Source organism: Mobula birostris, chromosome 3 (assembly GCF_030028105.1).
Source record: "Mobula birostris isolate sMobBir1 chromosome 3, sMobBir1.hap1, whole genome shotgun sequence".
Lineage (NCBI taxonomy): Eukaryota > Metazoa > Chordata > Chondrichthyes > Myliobatiformes > Myliobatidae > Mobula > Mobula birostris.
In genome coordinates this window covers 36861952-36886183 of record NC_092372.1, presented here as the reverse complement: position 1 = coordinate 36886183, position 24232 = coordinate 36861952, and the positions used below count along the sequence as shown (strand labels likewise).

General features: G+C 38.4%; 1 protein-coding gene across 1 annotated transcript in view; it reads left to right on the top strand.

The window, feature by feature from the left end:
* The window catches only part of LOC140194977 (fibroblast growth factor 10-like), a 125802-nt gene extending 102286 nt beyond the window's left edge, over nucleotides 1–23516 (top strand). The window contains exons 2-3 of the mRNA XM_072252488.1: nucleotides 14900–15003; nucleotides 22043–23516. Of these exons, the coding sequence (XP_072108589.1) occupies nucleotides 14900–15003; nucleotides 22043–22261 (323 nt within the window). The 3' untranslated portion in view covers nucleotides 22262–23516. The remainder of the gene's footprint in view (nucleotides 1–14899; nucleotides 15004–22042) is intronic.
* Nucleotides 23517–24232: the final 716 nt, after the last annotated feature.

Below are 24232 nucleotides of genomic sequence, written 5' to 3'. Positions count from 1 at the left end.
AGAAAGATTCACATCAAACTTCAAAGTTCAAAGTAAAATTTATTATCCGAATGCATATATGTCACCACGTCCAACCCTGAGATTCTCCTTCTGCGGGCATACTTAGCAAATCTATAGAATAGTAACTGTAAACAGGATCAATAGATAACAAACTATGCAAATGCAAAGATAAGTAAATAGCAATAAATAACGAGCATGAAATAACAGGAGAAAGATTCCTTAAAGTGAGAACGTTGACTGTGGGAACACCAGAAGTAGAATGAGTGTAGTTTTCCCCTTTTGTTCAAGAGCCTGATGGTTGAGGGGTAGTAACTGTTCTTGAACATGATGGTGTGAGTCCTGAGGCCCTTGTAACTTCTACCTGATGGCAACAGTGAGAAAAGAGAGGGAAAAGAGGCCTGGGAATATTCGCTTAGGGAATGATGTGTCAATTGCAAAATCCTTATATCGAAATCAGAGTGAGCTACAGATTAAATAAGCAGTTTAGTTTATAAGTGATAGATTACATGAATCTGATCCATATAGACATTGTCCAAACTGGTAAATAAATCCTGCTTCAGAATTGGATGCATTCATGTGGAATGATCTGACTAATGTATAGTCCAATTATTTGGGATCAGACTGATTTCACAGGAGGATTATTCTGATTAGCATGGAGCTCCATATCAAAAACAGACTAATTTAATAAAACAGGCTATCCTGCTGACTCACTTTCGCGCTATTTATTTACTCACTCCATCGATCGGTGATGTTTATCAGGAGCGCTGCGTACGCAGGGCACTTAGTGTTATCAAGGGTCCCGCCCATCCATCCAGCAGCCTCTTTGGCAGGACACTAAAATGCATAAAAACAAGGATGGTCAGGGTGAGAAACTGTTTCTTCCCTCAGGCCATTAAGCTTTTGAACTCCCTGTCACATCCTGTTCAAAGTGTCACCAGTTAATCTGTTCTGTATCTTACAATGTTTAAGTTATGCACTTTACTTTGCTTATTTACCTGTAATTCATCTGTAGATTTTATCTTTACTTTCATAAGTTGTTGTGTGTTACACCTGTGCCACATGTACTATTGTGCTTTACTGCCAGGTTTGGAGAAATTTATCTCATTTGATGGTATACATGTATCTAGTTAAATGACAATAAACTTGACTTGACGTATTATTTTTTGTAACTTAGAGTAATTTTTATGCATTGTACTGTACTATTGTCACAAAACAACAAATTTCACAACTTCTATCAGTGATAATACACCTGACTCTGACTCGGATTTGCAAGGAATTATGTTCATATAAGAATTTGTTTCCTGTATTGTCAGTTTTACATTGGAGCTGCTCAGGTTAGTGTGTGAATTATGTATGAGAATCAGACTGAATCACACACGGTGCGATCTGAGTGGTGAGTAATTTAGTGTATCACGAATAGATGGTTTCACATGATAAATGATCAGATTAGTATGTCATTCATATCCCAACATCAGACATGTGTGGAACATCTTAATCAGTGTATGAATCAGATATCAAGTTCACATTAATTCACTTGAGGGATGTTCTGATTATTGTATTGGTCATGAATAGTAATTGGAGTCAGCCTGATTCTCAAAGGAATCAGTCAGGATAGTGAGTAATTCATGAATCAGTGTCAGATTGATTTTAATGGGGAGTATTCTGATTATTGTATGATTTGCCTATAAGAATTAGAGAAATCCATTGCAACATAATTTGATTAGTGTTAAATCACATATCACCAAAAGACTGATTCACAGAAGGGATTACTCTGATCAGAATATAAATTATATAACTGAATCATATGCATTCACATGTAATTAGCATGAATGTTCTAGCATTCTAGTATGAAAAACAGATGGATTCACAAAATGTTATATTCTAGTTAAGTAACTGACGATAAGTGTATTATATGGAGCAAATAGATTTACACGTTATAATGCTCTAATAAGCATGTAATTTCTGTATCATGAACTATCCATCTCATGTAGGAAATGTTCTTATCAGGGTGCACTTTATGCATCAGGTTTAAATAGATTCAGACATCCCATTAGTGAGTAAATCATATACTTGGATCAGACAGATTCACTGGCGGAATATTCTGATTAATGGCTGTTCATGTACTGTAATTAAACTGACCTGCATAAGAATTATTCTGATTAGTGTGTGATTCATAAATCAAGATTGGACCGATTCATATGCAGGGTAGCTTGATTTGTGAATAAATCAATTGAATACCAGGATCTGATTAAATCAAATCAACAAGGATTTGATTAATAACGCAGACACAAGGAAATCTGCAGATGCTGGAAATTCAAGCAACACACACACAAAATGCTGGTGAATGCAGCAGGCCAGGCAGCATCAATAGGAAGAGGTACAGTCAACGTTTCGGGCCAGGGCCCTTCATCAGGACTGGAGGAGGGTTGAAGATGGTAGAAGAGGTCATCGGTAGGGGTGGGAGTGTCCTTGCCGATGGAGGAGGGTTGAAGATGGGAGAAGGGGTCATTGGTAGGGGTGAGAGAGTCCTTGCCGATAGGTCCTGATGAAGGGTCCTGGCCCGAAATGTCGACTATACCTCTTCCTATAGATGCTGCCTGGCCTGCTGCATTCACCAGCATTTTTTGTGTGTAAGACTTGACTAATGACTGATTTACTTGAGGAATGTCATGATTATCTTGTGTATAAGAACTGGCCTCATTTGTATGGGAACTATCCCGTTTATTACATAACTGAATTATGACGATCAGATTCTCATTGGTGCATAATTCTTTTATCAGGATGGGACTGATTCAGCTGATTGCTTAATTTATTCTGTAAAAGACATCAGCATCAGACTGATTAATTATTCTAATTAGTGTGTAAATCACCTATCAAGAACACACTAATTCAAATGAGGATTGTTGTGAAATAGGCATCCATTAGTCTCGTGAGACCATGGATTTGCGCCTTGGAAGGTTTCCAGGGTGCAGGCCTGGGCAAGGTTGTATGGAAGACCAGCAGTTGCCCATGCTGCAAGTCTCCCCTCTCCACACCACCGATGTTTTCCAAGGGAAGGGCATTAGGACCCATACAGCTTGGCACCAGTGTCACCGCAGAGCAATGTGTGGTTAAGTGCCTTGCTCAAGGACAGACACGATGCCTCAGACAAGGCTCGAACTAGCGACCTTCAGATCACTAGGCCGACGCCTTAACCACTTGGGCACTGTGATATATACAGTATATATAATAGATATACCGTACATATATAATTATATACTATGTGCATTGGAATCAGGTTGATTCATACCACAGGGGAAGAAAAATTTTGAACTGAACTCAAAATACTTCTGCTCTCACAATAGGATTTGTATTCTCATTCTCTGGATTATTAGTGCAGACATATAAAAGGTCTATCTAGTAGCCTCCTTCTCCTTTGGCAATACCTCCTGGTCACAACTAATTAGCTATTCATTTGTAAAATTTCCGCAGCCATTCAAATGGTAAGATTTGAGATAAGTATACAATTCATGTATCAAAATTAATTTTGGTCACAAGGGGAATGTTCCAATTAATGTATAATTCATACAAGAACAAATAGATTCTCTCTCATGTGGAATGTCTAGATTAGCATGTAATTTATGTCTCAGACTTTATTCTAATTTGTGTGTAATTCAGTAGAGGGAGAGGGAGGTTTAATGTACTTGGAGAAGGAAACCATTTTTATTTAGTTTCTCTCCTGGTATCAGTGTTCACTCTGAAATTATAACCGTGTTAATTCAGTGATATCATCTGCATGGTCACAAATGTTTGGAGTTTTCTCCCCCAGCCCAGTGAGCTGAAGAGGTTGAATATGTACATCCAAGGTAGAGAGATTTTTAGTCTGTGGGGGTTGTCAAAGCCCATTTTCTGTTTTACTGATATCAGCTTTTTATTGTGAGGATTTAATTGAAATCAACTCAAAATTCTTCCACTGCCACAATGTGATTTGCACTCTCATCCTCTGGATTATTAGTGCAGACACCTGAACTGTCTATCCAGTAGCCTCCACTCCATAGTCAATACCTAATGATCGCGAGTGTTTACATCCCGTCTAGTTCTTTGGATTCTGAGGTGGCTGCTAAGACCAATGTCAATATCTATAGGGCATGTTGAGTGCCTCTTCCACCATTTCAACCAGGTTTCCATGTGCTCCAATATAGATACTTGAGGTTCTTAATGCCATCCCAAATCTTCCCTTGTCATTTTGAGTGATAATGGGGCTCAGATTCTCATAAGTTGGATGGGGCCTTACACTTTTTAAAAGAGGCTTTGAAAGCATCCTTGGATCATTTACTCTGTACTTCTGACAACCCTTTACTGTGACGGGCTCAGAACAAAATACCTGTTCCAAGGCTTCGGTGTTGGGAATATCGATGACATAGCATGTCGATCAAGAGCAGGCTGAGTGAAATTAGAGTCTCAGACCCGGGGTGATGGCCTGGAAGAAATAACTGACATCAGATTGTTACCGTGCTTTTGTAATTTGCAGAAAGGATGTTCGTAATACCTCTCAAATGACTTGAAATGCCTGCCCTAAGTGATCCGACCTACAGCAGCATTCAGAAGGGTAAAGATAACCACTGCCCAGCAGATTATGTTTTGTTCAAGCTTGTGGTCTTTATCTTCAAACACTCTTACCCAGGGATCTAAAGGCTGTGCTGGTCTTGTGCAGTGGTGAATCGTGTCATGAATGCCTGCCCAAGCTTTTGAAAATAAACCATCTTTTCCATGTTCTTCTTGCAGATTTGCAAGGAATGATGTCGTGTGTTGAGGAATGGAATTTGTGGAGAGACTTTGTCTTTTTGTTTTATGTGAAGTCTATTTTCTCGTACTTCAAGAAATATATCAGTGACAGTTGGAGCTCATCTTTCAAATATCTGCATAAACAAGTGTCATTGCAGTGACATAATTGCTTCATTTATTGCTCGACAGGAAATCCATTGAGCGAATAGAAATGACAATATACAGTATTTCTATAATTCTTCATCAGTTAAAAACCCATTCTTAGAATCAAAGCGCCAGAGATAGTGTTTTTCGTAACATAATTGATTTATTCATTGTTCAATAGGAATTCTATTGAGCAATAGGAATATCAATACATTTTGACGATTTTACATGATAAAAGGCCACTCCCAAAGTCAAAACATTAGAGATAGTGATTTTTATTGCCTGTTCCTATTTGTTTTAATCTTGGGAATGAATTTACAAAACTAACCTTTTCAAAATCATTCTAACTAAAACTCAGCACATCACTTTACTGGTTCCTCTTTCTCTCTCCCCAGTAAGAAAAGGTTTGCCAAGGATATTTTCACAAAAAATTTTTGTGCTAGGTTCCGAGTGGTAAGTGAAAGATGCAATATGTGGAAATTTTTTCGCAAAGGTTGACCTCACAACCTACCTAATAATGAAGCACACTTGTAGGTGGGTGAAATATCTATTGTGGACACCTGTCACATATAATGCAATATTTATAAAGCACATGAAATTGAACAGGGTAAAAAATTTAATTGAGAAATTACTTTTTAAAATCATAGTAGAAGTAATCCATCAACATACAGTTAACTGACAAACTTGTTAAAGCATTAAATCTACATTGTATAAATGAATTATTATTCAACAAGAATCAGGTGTTACAGGAGTTAAAGTTGAAGTGGCCCTTACTCCTACAGTTCTGCTTCACAGCAGCATTAGAATCAAGTGCCTGCTCAGACGATTCCATTGTGTGGATGGAAGCTCAAGCCCTCTTCATTCAGGAAAGTGTCTGCGGCAGAACCTACATTCAGTCGAAGCTGAAGGAGCAGAAACAGAGGCTATCCAAAGTGAAAAAAAAAATTGCAATTGTCTTGAAATTAGTCTGATTTTGCACCAATGCAGCCTGGCAAAATGCCTTTCGATCAGACAAAGCAAACACTATTTCTATAGGGCCAGCTATGAATTTGGGCTAGCACTTGTTAGTCAATCTAGCCATTTATTCGGCCATCTGACCATTAAAATAGCAATTTAGATTTCTATTCCATTGTTGTTTATTGTACTTTAACTTTTGTTATCTTCTGAATACAATGAAATATGATGCGCCTGCTTTCTCTGTATGTGAATAACTGCTCCTACTCCCTTTTTTCTTGTGTTCTTGCATTTTGTCAACTTCTGGAATGCACTTGACTGTTATAGAACATCGAACAGATCAGAGTCTCTATCTTTGGCAATGATGTCTGTACTGAGTGTGATCTTAAAATGACAATGATGACCAGTTATGATAAGAAAGTAATATCTTCCTCCTCCACAGTAACAAAATAGATGGTTAAAATTATAATAATTAACTTGATACCCTGCTTAATTAAAAAATGTGCAATTGTTATGTTGAAGTTAAATATAATTATTAATATCTCAAATATAACAGCTTAAAACAAGCCCACAGTAGTTCTTGCACACAAAAGTGGAGCGTGCGACATTTATATCTCTTTAAGCCCCATGGAGTCCCAGGATAATCTGAGAAATCGTTAGCTAAAATTGCTACCAACTACCACTTGTCGTTTCCCATGACTTATGCTGAACTTTACCATTTGCCTGCAGTTGGTTGAAGTTGTTGTGAAATATGAATGCATCAACAAAGAAAATTACTTTGTCACTGCAGAATTCAGTTTCTTAGCAGTCTGCATTCAATGTGTCAACAAATACACAAGACCACAAATTAAGTTCATTAATCAATAATCCAAAACAAAGCAAAACAATATGCAAGCAGGTTTGGAGGCTCTGAAAATTGGGTCCTTCTTCCGTATTGACTTTACTTGATAATGTCTCTGAAAGATTATTTCATCACGACACAAAGTGGACATGTATGTAAGTCAGATGACAAACAGTATGTTTGCTTTAATGCAAGCAGACACAAGTAAGAAAGCAAGAAGTTGATGCAGTAGCACAGGGCTAAAATGTTTGAAAAAATGTGAAAAACAGTTTTATTTTTAATTCACACTTTTGATGCATGCACAGATGATGTCGCTTTACGCTACAGAAAATCGTACTTGGTTACCATTTTTATTTTCTAGGAGGTCACATGAGGGTGCCTGCTTTGAAACAATGTAAAGAACAAGCAGTCTGTAGCAAAAGATTGAAAACTAACCACACTTATCTGCCTTGTAAATAAATTATTGCCAGATATAAAATAAAAGCAAAAATTGCTGAAACACTCAGCATGTCACAAGTTTCTGTGGAAGAACAAATTAAGTTGATATTTCAGGTCAAAATTCCTTCATCAGAGTGGTCATTATCTCTCCCAGTCCTGACGAAGAATCCAGCTTGAAGCCTCAACTCAACTTCTCTTTCTACAGATGCTGCCTGACATACTGAGTGTTTCCAGCATTTCTGTTTTTTTCAGATTTCTGTATTTGTTTTTTTTTATTCTTTTACTTCTTTTATGTACACTTAAATTGTCTTAATTGACCTACGAAAATCTTAAAAATCGGTGACAAGGAGAGCAACAGACTTAATATATCACTAGAATGGCGCATGCCCCAGGATATTACCATTGAATAGGAAAGGATGAATCTGGTTGCCCGAATGAATAATGCTGGGAGCCTCAACTTGTGTGACCAAGCTAAAAATCATTCAGCTCACATTCCAAACTATGCATGTGTCGTAAATATCATGGAGATTGAAGGAGAAGATGAGATTGTTAGAACTCATATTGTGAAGGATCGCAAGCATAAAAGAATAGTTTGGTGTAGACTGGATCAAAAGCAAAGCGAACTAAGTTGTGCATTATCTGGAGGATTAATCCAAAGTTTCTAAAAATAACTGAAATTTTTAATTTTGAGACAAAACCCAGTAGTGGGATGAGATAATTAGTGAGTTATTTTTTATTTCAATTGTCATTTTAAATTGATAGATAATTTTGCAAAAACTAGATCATTGATTCCTGAGAAGGGTCTCGGCCTGAAACGTCGACTGCACCTCTTCCTACAGATGCTGCCTGGCCTGCTGCGTTCACCAGCAACTTTGATGTGTGTTCATTGATTGTGTAATTACAATAAACTGTTAATTGTCAAGAGCAAAGAAAATCATCTAGCTTTGGATGATGAGTTCAGGAAATTGCATGAAGCATCTTCATTTGTAACGAAAAGTAAAATATCTTAAAGGTTATTGATATTGAAAACATTAAGAGCCTTCACCAATGCATAAAAAGAGTGAAAGAAAATATAACACAACTAACTTTATAGCTAGGTGTTGGTTCAGTGTTCCACATGATTCCAGATCTTATAATCTTGCTCAGAACACTGCAACAACTGTTGAAGAAATATAAAAAATGGATATAGAGCAAAGAGCCACAAAATGCATATGTTGAAGGCTGAGAAATTGAAGACAGTCTTACTTGATAATATAGGAGACATGAATTGAAGTTGATGAGTGATGCTGTATTGTGTTGTAGATACAGTAATATACCACAGGATGGATAACGGGCAAGAGAAAAGAACATAATTTTTGCTCCTCACGCCATCAGAAAGAGCAAGAGCACTTTGCAGCTTTGAGAAGGAAGCATGGGATATGCTCCATCAGTTGTTTTACCCAAGAAATTTACCAATGAGCCCCGTACATCACAGTTGCATTTTGGATGCAACGAGGTGCATCAAACAAGCAGAAAAAAGAAAATTTGGCCAACTTCATTTGGAATACACAGGAATAGTCATTATGGCACTGAGCCTGGCTCTGTGGCTCAGAATGGAAGTGGGTAGAAGAGACAAGCTGTAGTGATGGGAGATTTGTCAGATAGGGGAACAGAAAGGAGGTTCTGTGGATGAGAATGAGATTCATGGATGGTTTGCTGCCTCCCGGATTCCAGGATCAGAGACTTTTTGGATCGAGTCCTCAGCATTCTTAAGTGGGAGGGTAAGCAGCCAGAGGTCATGGTCCACACTGCTACTGATGACATAGGTAGGATGTGTGACAAGGTTCTGCAAAGCGAGTTCAGGGATTTAGGTGCCAAGTTAAAGAACAGAACCTCCAAGGTTGTGATCTCATGATTGCTACACATGCCATAAGGCCAAAAATTGGAGTATCATACTGTTTAACACATGGCTAAAGAATTGGTGTAGGAGGAAGGGTTTCAGATTTTTGGATCATTGGGCTCTCTTCCTTGGAAGGTACGACCTATACAGCAGGGACAGCTTGCACCTGAACTGGAGGGGAACTAATATCCTAGCAAGAAGTTTTGCTAGTGCCACGCAGGGGAGGGGGGGAGGGTGAAGGGTTAAATTATAGCTACAGGAGGTAGGAACTAGAGCACTAGAACAGATAGAGGAGTGTTTGTAAAGAAAGATGTTCTTAAGCCTATATACAAAGTCAGGAATCAAAAGGTTGAGCAAGATGGGACTAATATTCTGAGCTGAGTAGATTTAAATGCACGGAATATTTTAACACATGGAATTATGGCATTGTTACCGTTAGTGAGACTTGGTTACAGGAGCAGGACTGGCAGCTCAATGTCCCATGGTTCCATTGTTTTCGATGCGATACGACGGGAGGGATTACAGGGGGAGGCGTGGCAATACTAGTCAGTGCTCAGTCAGGACAGACTGGAAAGCTCGTCTAGTGAGGCTTCATGGGTACAACTGAGGAATAAGAAAAGTATGACCACATTAATATTATAGACTATCGACAGTCTGTGGGATTTAGAGGAGCACATTTGTAGAGAGATTGCAGACTGTTGCAAGAAACATAAGGCTGTGATAGTAGGTGATTTTATCTTTGCACATATTGACTGGAGCATCCATACTGTTAAAGGGCTGGATAGAAAAGAGTTCGTCAGATGGATTCAGGGAAGTTTCCTGTGGTGGTACATAGAGGTCCCAATGAAGGTGTGCAATACTGGATCTCCTGTGAAGGAATGAGACAGAGCAGGTCCTTGGGTTGAGATTCTAAATTGGAGAAAGGCCAATTTTGATGGTATCAGAAAGGATCTGGTAAGTGTGGCTTGGGACAAGTTGATTTCTGGCAAAGGTAAGTGGAATTTTGAGAGTACAGAGTTTGCAGGCTTCTATCAAAATAAAAGGCAAAGGTGATAGGTTTAGGGACCTGAGTTTTCAAGAGATACTGAGGCCCTGGTCAACAAAAAGAAGGAGGTGCATAGAAGGTATAGGAAGGCAGAAACAAATGAAACACTCTGGTTCCGTCAGCTGCGTAAGTCTAGGGAAGATAATATCTGGCCCTGCCAAACGTGTGAGATTGAGGTGTGAGCCCAGCCCAAAATCCCCTGAGTGTGTGGAGGCTGCGTGACTCGCTTCCCTGTTACAAATCAGTACCACAAGATAACGGACAGTACACCACATACAATTAGATGATTTAGCGTTATAATTCTTAATTCAACTAAGGCGATAAGAAAAGAGCCCATTTTAATGAAACTGTCTAATGTGCACAAGTTGGAGCTCATGGTTTCACCCTTGCCAATCCTCTTTCGATCTCCTCGGGCTTCGTTGGATCATGGCCCCGCTCTGGGTCGAGTCCTACAACCTCTTCTCACCAGCAATTTCTCCCTTCATCTCCCACCGAACAAAAGACCTGGCTCACCTCGGTGCCAGGCACACAACACAAAAACACACTCCCTTCATTGGACGGCTCATATTCCAAAGCACCCGTTATCTCTGACCATAACCCAAACACTGCTTCTACAGAAAAACCATTACATTAGCAGTGAAACCTTTCCCAGGGTGTCACACAAATGTCGTACTTGAAAAATATAACAAATGCATGTGAACACTTAAGGAGGAAATCAGGAGGGCTAAAAGATGACATGAGGTTGCCCTAGCAGACAGGGGAAGGCGAATCCTAAGGGCTACGACAGATATATTAAGGGCAAAAATAGCAAGGGACAAAATTGGTCCTCTGGAAGATCAGGGTTGTCATCTATGTGTGCAGCTGAAAGAGATGGGGGAGATCTTAAATAGATTGTTTGTATCTGAATTTGCTTGGGAGATGGACACAGTGTCTATGGATGTGAGGCAATGCAGCAGCAAGGTTATGAACCCTATAAAGATTACAGAAGAGGAGATATTTGCTATCTAGAGGCAAATTAGGATGGATAAATCCGCAGGGCCTGACAATGTGCTCCCTCAGACCTTGTGGGAGCTTAGTGTAAGAATTAAAGGGGCCCTAGCATAGATATTTAAAACACTCCTAGCTACTGGCGAGCTATCAGCTAATGTTGTTCTATTGTTCAAGAAAGGCTCTAAGAATAAGCCAGGAATTTATAGACCAGTAAGCCTGATATCAATAGTTGGAAAGTTATTCTAAGGGAATGGATTTGGATAGACAGGGACTAATTAACGATTGTCAACATGGCTTTGTGCATGGTAACCAATCTTATAGAGTTTTTTGAGTAAGTTTCCAGGAATGTTGATGAAGGCAAGGCAGTGGATGTTGTCTACATGGACTTTAGCAAGGCCCTTGAGAAGGTCCTGCATGGGAGGTTAGTAAAGAAGGTTCTGTTGCTTGGCATGCAAGACAAGGTAGTAAATTGGATTAGACTTTGGCTTCGTGGAAGAAGCCAGGGAATGGCTGTAGATCACCGGCTTTCTGACTGGAGGCCTGTGACTTGTGGAGTGCCGCAGGGATCGATGCTGGGTTCATTGTTGTTTGTCGTCTATATCAACAATCTGGATGATAATGTGGTAAACAAGATTAGCAAATTTGCAGATGACACTAAGATTAGGGTTGTAGTGGGCAGCAAGGAAGCGCCTCAAAGCTTGCAGCAGGATCTGAACCAACTGGAGTAAAGGGCTGAAAAATGGCAGATGGAATTTAATGCAGACAAGAGCAAGACATTTCACTTTGGGAGGACCAATCAGGGTAGGTCTTACATGATGACCGGTGAAACAAAGGGATCTGGGAAAACAGATCCATAATGCTTTGAAAGTGGTGTGAATGGTAGACAGGGTTGTAAAGAAAGCTTTTGGCACATTGGCCTTCATAAATCAATGTATTGAGTACAGGAGTTGGGATGTTATGCTGAAATTGTATGAGGCACTGGTGAGCCCTAATTTAGTATATCGTGTGCAGTTTTTGTCACCTACCTACAGGAAAGATGGAAATAAGATCGAAAGATTGCAGAGAATATTTAGAAGGATTTTGCTGGGTCTTGAGGACCTGAGTTATAAGGAGAAATTGAATATGTTAGGACTTCATTCCCTGGAACTAGAAGATTGTTGGGAGATATGATCGATGGATACAAAATATACAAAATATAAAAGGTATACAAGATATTAAGAGGAATAATAGAGTGGATAGCCAGCGCCTCTTCCCCAAGGCACCACTGCTCAGTACAAGAGGACATGGCTTTAAAGTAAGGGGTGGGAAGTTCAAGGGGGATATTAGAGGAAGGTTTTTTACTGAGAGAGTGGTTGGTGCGTGGAATGTACTGCCTGAGTCAGTGGTGGAGGCAGATACATTAGTGAAGTCTAAGAGACTACTAGACAGGTATATGGAAAAATTTAATGTGGAGGGTTATATGGGAGGCAGGGTTTGAGGGTCGGCATAACATTGTGGACCAAAGGGCCTGTACTGTGTTGTATTATTCTATGTTCTATGTCAAATTATGAGGGGTATTGATAGGGTAAATTCAAGCAGGCTTTTTCTACTGAGGTTGGGTGAGACTACAACTAGAACCTATAGGTTCAAGTGGGGTGAGAATACGGAATGAGCTGACAGCACAAGTGACTGATGTGGGGTTGATTTCAAGCTCTAAAAGAAATTTTCATAGCTAGATGGATGGAAGGAGTATGAAGGTCAGTGTGCAGGCCATTTGGACTTGGCAGATTAACGGTTTGGCGCAGACTAGATGGGTTGAATGGCCTGTTTCTGTGCTCTAGTATTCTACGACTCTGTGATAGCAATCACGATAAGCCTTTTTTACTGGCCTTATAGCGATCAAATCATTGTTCAACAATTGAAGTATTAAGAACATATAGTAATCAGAATAATCCTTCATAAGTGGTTTTGCAATCACGGACTATACATTTTCAGAAAGCAGATGTACTGTAGACTTCTCTGCAAAATTAAATTTTATCAACTAGCCAATGATCTGTCGAGGTAAAATGAAAATGGATTCCTGAACCACTGCTGAACAGACTATATTTAGTCCATATCAGTCCAAACTATATTGAGTCCAAATTTGCTCTTAAGGACTTAACTAAGGAGTTTTTCTTGTTAATGACCCATATTTGCCCTTTGAGAAACTTTCTGGAATAAAATTGTATCAAATATAATTCCTTGATACTATCTGACTTCAAGTGAATCAGCTGAAGTTTCAGTCAAATTGTGAAGGAAATTGCCTAGAGGCGCGTGTTACAAGAGCACTTAAAACATTTGGAGAATTCTTGTATTTAATAAATATCACTTGGCCTATTTCTTGTGAAAGTACAGAACAACCCTGAACATCATCACAAGTTCACACTAGTAGAACTCATAATGAGATTGTGAATAAGCAATGTTTTGAAACTCTAACTTAAGAGTTAAGCAACTTTGTCTTTGCAGTATCCAAGAAAGAACACATTTTCAAGTAAAATGAGTGTTCATGTTCTTAGTCCATTTACTAAGGTGAGCTCATTTGTAGAACCAAGCGATATTTGTTGAAATTAATAATAAAAATCTGAAAATTTAATTCAGATCAAATGCTCTCTGCTAGAGATGAACCAAGTCTGAATTTTGAAACATTTGATAAAGAAATTGTTTGTGAGTTAGATCTAGTGGAGGTTTGAGGCAGTGAGTAACAGATCAAATCAGGTCCCAAAAAGAACTTTTGAGTTCGAAACTCCAAAGTTGATTCAACACCAAAACTTGTAAGGAGATCAGGAAAATAATGAAAACGTGTTACTAGATGAAATTTATAGTTGTTTTTCATTAAATATACATTTTCATTGCTTTTTAGCTCTGCTTTTTTAAAACAAGGGAAACAGAGTGTATTTCACGCAAGCAACATGCTATATTTTCCTAAATTTGTATGTATAATTTGATCGTCATCCTATTGGACCGTATAGACATAAGACATTCCTGCTTCTCAAACAATGCAACAGATTGGCAGACATTTCTCTTTATCCAAGCGCTGAAAAACTAAATGATGAGGCCTCTCTCAGGTTGGAGGAGCAACATCTCATATTGTTTGGGTAGCTTCCAACCTGCGCCATGAACATTGATTTCTCCAACTTCTGGGAACCTCTCCTCCTCCCTCCCCCTTACCTCCTTTTCTATTTCCTATTCTGAATCCCCTCATATCCCTTCTCCTCCTTACCTGCACATCATCTCCCTCTGTTGTCCCTTCTCCTCCCCTTTCTCCCGTAGGCCACTCTCCTCTCCTATTAGGTTCCTTCTTCATCATCCCTTTATCTTTTCCACCTGTCATTTCCTAGCTTCTCACTTCATTCCACCACCCCCCCCACCCACCTACCTTCCCCATCATCTGGTTTCACCTGAAATGTTGACTGTTTATTCCCTTCCATAGATGCTGCCTGACCTGCTTCATTTTGTGTTTGTTACTCTGGATTTCTAGCATCTGCGGAATTTTTTCTGTTTAAAACTGAATATGTCTTTGTTTAGTATGATAACTTGAAAGAAAACTTCTACATCTCTGGACACTTATTTAATCTGCTTCAGTATATTTTAAGGATTTTACAACTACGAATGAAATAATGCCAACCAAAATTGATTTCCAGGACATCCTGAACTGCCATTGTTATTTCAATGGAGAACATATGCCTCAGGTGCAAAGTGATATTGTTACAGTTCTTTTTCAGATAATTTTCCATATTTGAATAAGTAATTAATAAACTACTTGCTCTGAAATATCGCTCCTCCACTGTAGTCAGTATGGTAACAAATCATTTGTGTTTTGTTTCAGGTATACTGAAAATTACTTCTGTGGAAGTTGGGGTTGTGGCTATTAAAGCAATTAACAGCAATTATTATTTGGCTATGGACAAGAAAGGAAAGATCTATGGCTCAGTAAGTATTCTTTAAAAGTATTTCAATTATAAAGTATTTAAGAGAGATTACTGTGATTAATGGCTTCATTATCCACAGATTATAATGAGGTCAATAATTGACTTAGTTTTTAAATAAGACAAAACCTAAATCACAGAACATATCAACTGTCGGATTACTGCTGGTTTGGTTGGATTGATTAGATTAGGTTTAATTGAACTAATTGCTTGAAAAATTACTGTGTTAACTTTAGCCCTCTTGTGGCTTCAGGGGTACTCTATGATCTAAACAAGCCTTTCCTCTGTTCAATGCATTGAATTTTTTTTTAAACTATTCAGTTTTTATTCCCTATTTATCCTGAAAATTCCAACTCATACTCAGTTATAGATCCAGTGAGTGGGTGATCCCATCTGGAACAGCCTCCTTCTCCAAGTGGACACACTTCATATTTGACTTTAGAACTTTTGAAATGCACCCCAAACTAATTGAATTTGCCTTCAGAACAACAGTTTGGAGTAGGAATCGTACTTGATTCACCCCCCTCCTTCTAGGCCAGATGATAGAAAGTCAATTGTAGAGTGTAGAACAATTGAAGCAGAATGGTAGTTATCGTATTTCTTAATTTGAAAATAATGCAAAATTATAAACTGAATATGCAAGCAGAATAAAGATGACTAAAATAATACTTCAGTACTGTGGATGCTGCAGTTGTAACCAGAAGTATGTGTGTTTGATGAATTAAATTATCAAGTCAATTTTAACCACCATTATCGTAGGATTAGGTGTTGAGCTGTTACATGCTCACTTATCTTGAGATGATTCTTTGCAAGAGATTTCATGCCCATTTGATATCTATCTAAGAACCACAGTACAGCCCAGGACCCGTTCAATATAATTCTACTCATACAGCAACACCAAAGCTATGAACAAATTTAACAACTGGCTCCGTGTGCCCCCTTGCTTAGCCAGTTGTCAAAGCTATCAAAAATTTTGAAACTTTCTTAATGGAAAAACCTAAAACTATAAAACATTTTTCATACAGTAAAAAATATCTTTTCCCTTTTGAAATAAGCACTAAAACAATTAAAATGCTTAAGTAGACTCATTTATTGAAACATATGAATGACCCAGTACACACATTGTTCCCTTGCATCAGTTCCTTTCGATTGAAATAAAATGCTCTGATCCTGTGTTGGTTCCAAACTGGCTCAAGTTCAGAAGGAAAATTCCTTAGCACAAGGGCTGAGGAATTTATGTAGTTTGCAAAGCCACACCAAACACTCATCAAGAACTTAATTATTTCTGTATTGTCATGGTGTCTCAAACCTTCTGAAACTAATATGGAGAAATGCAAGGTTGTCCACATGAAAATTCTGGCATTTTGAAGAAAACCAGAGCCAATTTCTTTTGTCTGTAGGATGTGGCTGGGCTTGAGATTTTTTGCTTAAAACAACTATAACTGTCAAACATGAGCAAAGTAATCCAGACTCTGTAAATATGAGCATTGTGAAAAGATTCAACAGGTCAGGCTACAACTTGTGAGAAAGAAAAACAGATTGATCTTTTCAGGCCTGTGCATTTCACAACCTGAAATTTTAACTCTGTTTCTCTCTCCACAGATATTGTCTGACTTGCTAAAAATTTTAAGCATTTTCTATTTTCATAATTAAAATTATGTGTGATTGAAAACACTTAAATCCATTAAAAAACTTAAGAAGTGGCAATTCAAAGAGGAGATCTAGAGAATTATATTTAAAAGGCTTTTCAAATCTATTTAACTTAAAGGGAGTCCTGGAGTCAGTAGTGCTAATTTACATTCTAGAGGACCGTGTGATCAAGTGATCACTCCAATTCATCAAATGTAATGTTACTTAAACCAAAATGTTTGTTCTTATTGGACCGCTGCTGAGCAACCTCAGAGGGGTTAGGGCAGAATACTGAGCTTCCAGTCCTGCCCCTCCTGCAACCAAGTCTCACTAATGTCTACAACGTCGTAATCCCAGGCATTGATCCATCTCCTGAGCTCATCCACCTTTCCTAATATAGTCCTTGCATTGAAACATACGCAGCTCAGGACACTAGTCTCACCATGCTCAACCTTTTGACTCCTGACTTTGTCTGAAGTCTTACGAACATCTACCTCCACTAACTGTTCTGGCTCTCTGGTTCACATCCCTGTGCAACTCTACACCAAACCTTATAGATGATGAACGACAACGGACCCAGCACCAATCCTTACTGCACTCCACTAGTCGCAGGCCTCCATTCTGAGAGGCATCCATCTACTACCACTTTCTGGTTTCTCCCACAAAGCCAATGTCTAATCCAATTTACTACCTCATCTTGAATGCCAGGAGATTGAACCTTCTTAACCAACCTCCCATGCGGGACCTTGTCAAAGGCCTTACTAAAGTCCATTTGAACAGCGTCCACTGCTTTGTCTTCATCAGCTTTCCTCGTAACTTCCTTGAAAAGCTCTATAAGATTGGTTAGACATGACCTATTATGCAGGCACATTTATCAGGGACACTGGAGGTCTCCCTACCTTCCCACATCCCACAAGAGGAGCAGTCTACTATCTATGTAATGGTTTTAACACTGTTAAAAAGCTATGATGAAAATAGTTTAATTATTACCTGTATAGCTGAAATAAATGCCATGTATTTGTATTCATTCATGCAGCTCACTCTCCAAGTCTTGGCAATACATCTGTAATAGCTGAATTATTCTATCTAATACATGTACTCTGATTCCTATTCCCATTAAATGATTTGTCAGATCATGACCCCAGTCACACTCTATTTAACATGATTAACCCTCCCTGTGGAGTAGAACTTGAAAGACCACCTCTGGCAATGAATTTGCGGTCAGAGAGCAATTTATCTGCAAGATAATTCTGAAGAAAATAATGTCATATGAGTCTTCAAGAGCCAAATTAATTTTATTTCATTTTCTTTTCATTTAACTTTATATCTTATGTTATTTTATTAATATCTTAATCCATTTTTATGAGCAAGAGTAGTCATCAAGAAATAATGTATTTCAACTTGACTTTTTAAGATGGTTAAAATGATCAAGCCATCCTAAAGTTAGTCATTGCTTTATGAGACATGTAGACATGATGTAATGCAAAGGCATTTGCTTCTGTGCATATACTATTTGTTAGAGATGATTCACAGTGGGAAGCATTGCCAAAAATGAAAAGGAACAGGAGATAAAAATTAGCTTACACACATCAAAGTTGCTGGTGAACGCAGTAGGCCAGGCAGCATCTCTAGGAAGAGGTACAGTCAACGTTTCGGGCTGAGACCCTTCGTCAGGACTTCGTTAGTCCTGACGAAGGGTCTCAGCCCGAAACATCGACTGTACCTCTTCCTAGAGATGCTGCCTGGCCTGCTGCGTTCACCAGCAACTTTGATGTGTGTGGCTTGAATTTCCAGCATCTGCAGATTTCCTCGTGTTTGCGTATAAAAATTAGGTTATAGGGCCATGTTCAAACTTTGTCAAGTTTGAATGAGATGTTACAATGTTTCAGGACCTGGTAAGAAAACAAGAGGTGCATATATATCAACTGATGGATCCTGACTGAAAGACTGGAAAAACACAAGAAGTTAACTTGTATGTTATTAGTCACTGGAGAAAGAGAGGAAGTTCAAACAAGTAACTTAGGATGGGAATTTCCCCACATATCTCCATCAAAAATCTCATCTCCATTCAATTTAGTAGATATCCGGTAAAACTACAGCAAGTCAAAGTAGGTAGAGTCTAATCACAGAGCATAAGATATGATTTCCTGATCCTCTGGCCCTAAATAATTTTACCTGAAATAAATCACATGAGCAATTATTTTGAGTGAAACCATCCATTTGCAAATCAGTCTGCACACTTCTAGTCAAGGTAATTGGTTTATTGTTGTCACCTGCCAAGATACAGTGAAGATCTTTTGTTTGTATTCCATCCAGATCATTCCATACATAAATACATCAGAGTAGTACAAAAGGAAAAAAATGAATACAGAATATTGTGTTATAGGTACAGAGAAAGTACAATACAGGTGGATAAATAGAGTAAAAGGGCCACAGTGAGTTACATTGAGAGATTAAAGGCTTATTTTTATTGTTTAGACCTCAATTCTGTCATCTTTCAAAAAATTACCTGCTGCTTCTTTAAACTCCAGTGTAGAGAATTCTAGAGGTTCATCACCCTCTGTGAAAAGAATTCCACTTGCACCTTAGTTTTAACTATGTCCCATCATTTGACATTCTCCCACTAGAGGAAATATCTCGATCCCTATCCTCTCTTGCCCCAGCAGGATATTATATCTTTCAAAATCTCTCACTTCCATGAACTCCAAAGAATATCAATCTTAGTTCTTTTACTATTCCTGATAGAATAGCCCCCTTATCCAAGGAATTGGCCTGGTGTCAAGTCAAATCAAGTCAAGTTTACTGGCATATGTGAAAGTACGGTAAGCTACAGGTACAGTGAAAAATGTGCTTGTATCTCAGGCACATAGATTCAGACAAAACACAGAAACTAGCATATACTCAGTCGTCACTTTATTAGGTACACCTGTACACCTCATTAATACAAATATCTAATCAGCCAATCATGTGTCAGCAACTCAATTCATAAAAGCACACAAACATGGTCAAGAGGTTGACTTGTTGTTCCAGCCAAGCTTCAACATGAGGAAGAAATGTGATATATGTGGAATGATTGTTGGTGCTAGATGGGGTGGTTAGAGTATCTCAAACTGCTGATCTCCTGGAATTCTCATTTAAAACGGTCTGTAGAGTTTACCAAGTATGGTGCAAGAAACAAAACACATCCAGTGAGCAGCAGTTCTGTGGGTGAAAACACTTTATTAATGAGAGGGGTCCGAGGCAAATGTCCAGACTGCTTCAAGCTGACAGGAAGGTAACATTAACTCAAATAACCATGCATTGCAACAGTAGTGTGCAGAAGGGCATATTTGAATGCACAGCATGTTAAAACTTTAAATGCATGGGTTACAGCAGCAGAAAACCACAAACGTATACTCAGGGGCCATTTTACTAGGTGCCTCCTGTGACTAATAAAGTGGCCTCTGAGTGTAAATTATACAAGACATAAAAGGAAAAAAAGACTGTAATAATTCTTCAGTGCAAAATTAAAACATGAGACAAGTCCATGGTAGTGCAAGAAGTGGCATAATGTGTTCTGCTGTAGAGGTAGGATTAGGGTTGTGCATGTCATTTCAAGAATCTGATGGTTGTCAGAAAGTAACTGTTCCTGTATCTTGTGGTATGGGACTTCTCTCTTCTGTACCTCCTGCCCAATGGTAGCAGCAAGAAGACAGGATAATATGGTTGGTGGGGTCCCCTGATGATCAAAACTCTCCAACCTAGCACTGTCATCAGCCTACCCACCATCAAGGACATATAAAGAAATATGCCAGAAAAGGCCAGCTGTATCGTGAAGGATCCCACCCACCCTGCTTATGGACCGTTTGTCCCACTACCATCAGGAAGCTACGTAGCATCCATGCTAGGGTGAATAGGCACAAAAACAGTTACTTCCCCAATCAGGAAGGCTGATCAAGATCTCCACACCCCAACCACCACTACTTTATCATTTCCTGTGAGTGTCGACTTATGTACAGACTATACCGTATCTAGTGCCATTTTATATACATAGTCAATCTGTAAGTTATCTAATGAGTTAATTTATTGTGGTTTTTTTGTGCTCCATTGGACCTGGAGTGGCAATTACTATATTTCATTCCGTTTTGCACTTGTCTACTGAAAATCTTGAATCTTGAGGTAGCACTTCAGTGGAGATGAGAGTTCTGTCTGTGTTGGCTGCTGCTGCATGGACTTGCTATCCCAGGCCATGATGTAACCAGTCCGGATACCTTGAAGAGAGCATTTTCACAAATTTGTTAGAGTCTGCCGTAACAATCTCTTCAACATAGAACATAGAACAGTACAGTACAGGCCCTTGGCCCATGATGTTGTATTGACACTTTAACATACTCTAAGTTCAATTTAACCCTTCCCTCCCATGTAGCCTTCTATTTTTTTTTCAATCAACCATATGCCTATCTAAGAGTTTCTTAAATGTCCCTAATGTATCTGCCCCATCACCATCCCTGACAGTGCATTCCATGTGTCTACCACTCTCTGTTAAAAAAGCTACCTCTGACATCCTCTCCTACACTTCGCTCCAGACACCTTAAAGTTATGTCTCCTCATATTTGCCGTTTATGCCCTGAGAAAACGTCTCTATCTATGCCTCATCACCATCATTATGTGCCATGTCATATGACGTGGGCAATCATGATTGTTCTTGGCAAATTTTTCTACAGAAGTGATTTGCCATTGCCTTCTTCTGGGCAGTGTCTTTACAAGACAGGAGACCACAGCCATTATTAATATTCTTCAGAAATTGCCTGGGGTCAGTGGTTGCATAACCAGGACTCGTGATATGCACCAGTTGCTCATATGACCATCCACCACCTGTTCCCATGGTTTCACGTGACCCTGATGAGGGGGCACCAAGCAGGTGTTACACCTTGCCCAAGGGTGATCTTCAGGCTAATGGTGGAAAGGAGCACCTTACATCTCCTTCGATAGCGACATATCTCCACCCTGCCACCTTTGTCATCTTGTACACCTTCTAAAAATAATCTACATTCGATTTCTCCATTGACTTTATATCATTTCTTCAACAAGACGACCAAAACTATGCACAGTATTCTGGGTGTAACCTTCTGTACTTCCCACAGCAGCAGTCTTTCTCCATTTAGATAGCAGATGGATAATGGTGTTTGAACAACCAAGCTGTAAAGTTAATTTATTACAATACCATGAACCTCTTAAGACTTTTAATTGATACAGGTATATATTTATTTATCTGTAAATTGCTTTACAAACATTGATAAATATGATCCAGATCTTAATATGAAAAAGCATTCTGATGAATTGCAAATTCCTCATCACTAAAACACAGATACTAAAGGAGTATAGTTTAATGTTGGAAGATTTATGTTTGCAATTGCTTGTTTTTTGTTTTGCAGAAAGATTTTAACATTGACTGCAAACTTAAAGAAAGGATAGAAGAGAATGGTTACAACACCTATGCTTCCATGAAATGGAAACACAATGAACAGCAAATGTTTGTGGCTTTGAATGGAAAAGGGGCTCCACGAAGAGGGCGCAAGACAAGACGGAAACACCCATCAGCCCATTTCCTGCCAATAGTGGTGAGGCAGGAAGTCTCTATAATATCAGACTAGAATCGGCGAAGATTTGCAGCCAGCACCACATTAACGAGTCCTGGTCTTAATTCAACACTGCATTTCTTTCCTTGCATCGCATGACTCTATTAAAGTGTTGAAGTCTTAATGAAGAACATTATTAGTGCTCAGGCAGTAAACTCACAGACATCTGCTTGTAAAACTTGCAACAAGCTTTTGATATTCAAATGATTGTTACTGGCACAAGGGGTTTCCATGCCAGTAAAGAATGAAGCAAATTGATGAGAACTTATTTCATTGGCAGCCAATGTCAAAATGCCTTGTGATGTAACCTGAGGCACAAGAGACAATGCAGTTGTACAATGTCGAATGATCTTCGTGAAAAGATGTTATTTATGGAGTCCTAACCCATATCAAAGACATATGCTCATCCAAGCATGATTATCCATTGAATGGTTGAACACGCATTTATCTGGAAGCACTTTGGATCAGATGTGAGAAGAACTGTTTTTGTACTACAATTCAGTGCAACAGACAGGACCCAACAAATACAGGAGATATTAATCAGCTCTAACAAAATGAGTCTTGATTTGCGCTTCAGTTTATCAATTCTAAGCTCAATGTGTAAACTGTTTCTTTACAAAGCCTGTAAAACTTCATGAAATATATTGTTGTAAGACTAAACTTGGTAATGAACCTTGATTGAAAATAATCTCTAGAAAACAAATACAGTACATTATAATTAAATTAGTATTAAGATTAGGGCACAATATATGAATCTTAAAATGTCCTCAACTGTTTTGTTCAAAACTAGATTCATTTTGATGGAGCAACCTAAAGAAAAATGCCAGTATACATCCATTTTTCATTGTAACACACTGAGTTGCATTAAGCTCCTATTGCAGTGTGAGTAGAAAAACACTAGTAGTTAAATTGTATTTTGTTCTAAATACTTTTAAAGATATTTCTATTAAGATTAATATTGATGCTGCATTCTCTTCATACTTGGTTGTTGTAAAATAGTTTTTTTATTTTGTTGTTTGGGAATAGTATTTTTGGTATGAAGAAAAGTTTTTGGCAAGATGGACTGTAGATTTCTTCCCAAATTTAACCCCTTTATTGCTGGTATTTCATTATTATTTAACTTGTACCATTCCTGGCATTTCTGTCCAACACATTAGACATCTAAACCGTTACTTGATCACTAACTGTACAAAAGATGTTTTCTATGTTGCATAGCGAAAACCATTTGTCCACTTTACTGTTTTTTTTTAATAAAGCTGATTGTCTCCAACATATGGGTCAGTGTATCTAAGTTATGGACTCAGGGTCATGCAGTACAGTAGCAGACCCTTCAGCCTAACTCATTTCTGTCTGCCATTCCTCAGCTAGTCCCATTTGCCTGCATTTGGCCTACTTTCTCCCGAAATCTTTACTATCACTGTAGCAATGCAAATGTAAATGTTATAATTTTACCTGCCTCTACCACTTGCTTTGACAGTTTGTTCAATATACTCACCCCTGTGTTAAAACCTTTCCACTCATGTCCCTTCAAACCCTTTCTGTCTCACCTTAAAACTATGTCTTCTACTTTTAGACCAGATAAAAAGACTGTGAAAATCTATTGCATCTAACTTATTCGTGATTTTATAAACATTATAATGTCACCTCTCAGCCTTTTTCACTTCAAGGTAAATAATCACAGGCTATCTAACTTTTTCTTATAACTCAAGCCACCTACTCCGGCAATATCCTCGTGAGTTGTTTCTGCACCCTTTCAGTAGCTTAATCAGAATCAGGTTTATTATCACCAGCATGTGACGTGAAATTTGTTAACTTAGCAGCAGCAGTTCAATGTAATACATAATCTAGCAGAGAGAAAAAAAATAATAATAAATAAAATAAAAAATAGTAATAATAATAAATAAACAAGTAAATCGATTACATATATTGAATAGATCTTTAAAAAAACATGCAAAAACAGAAATACTGTATATTTTTAAAAAAGTG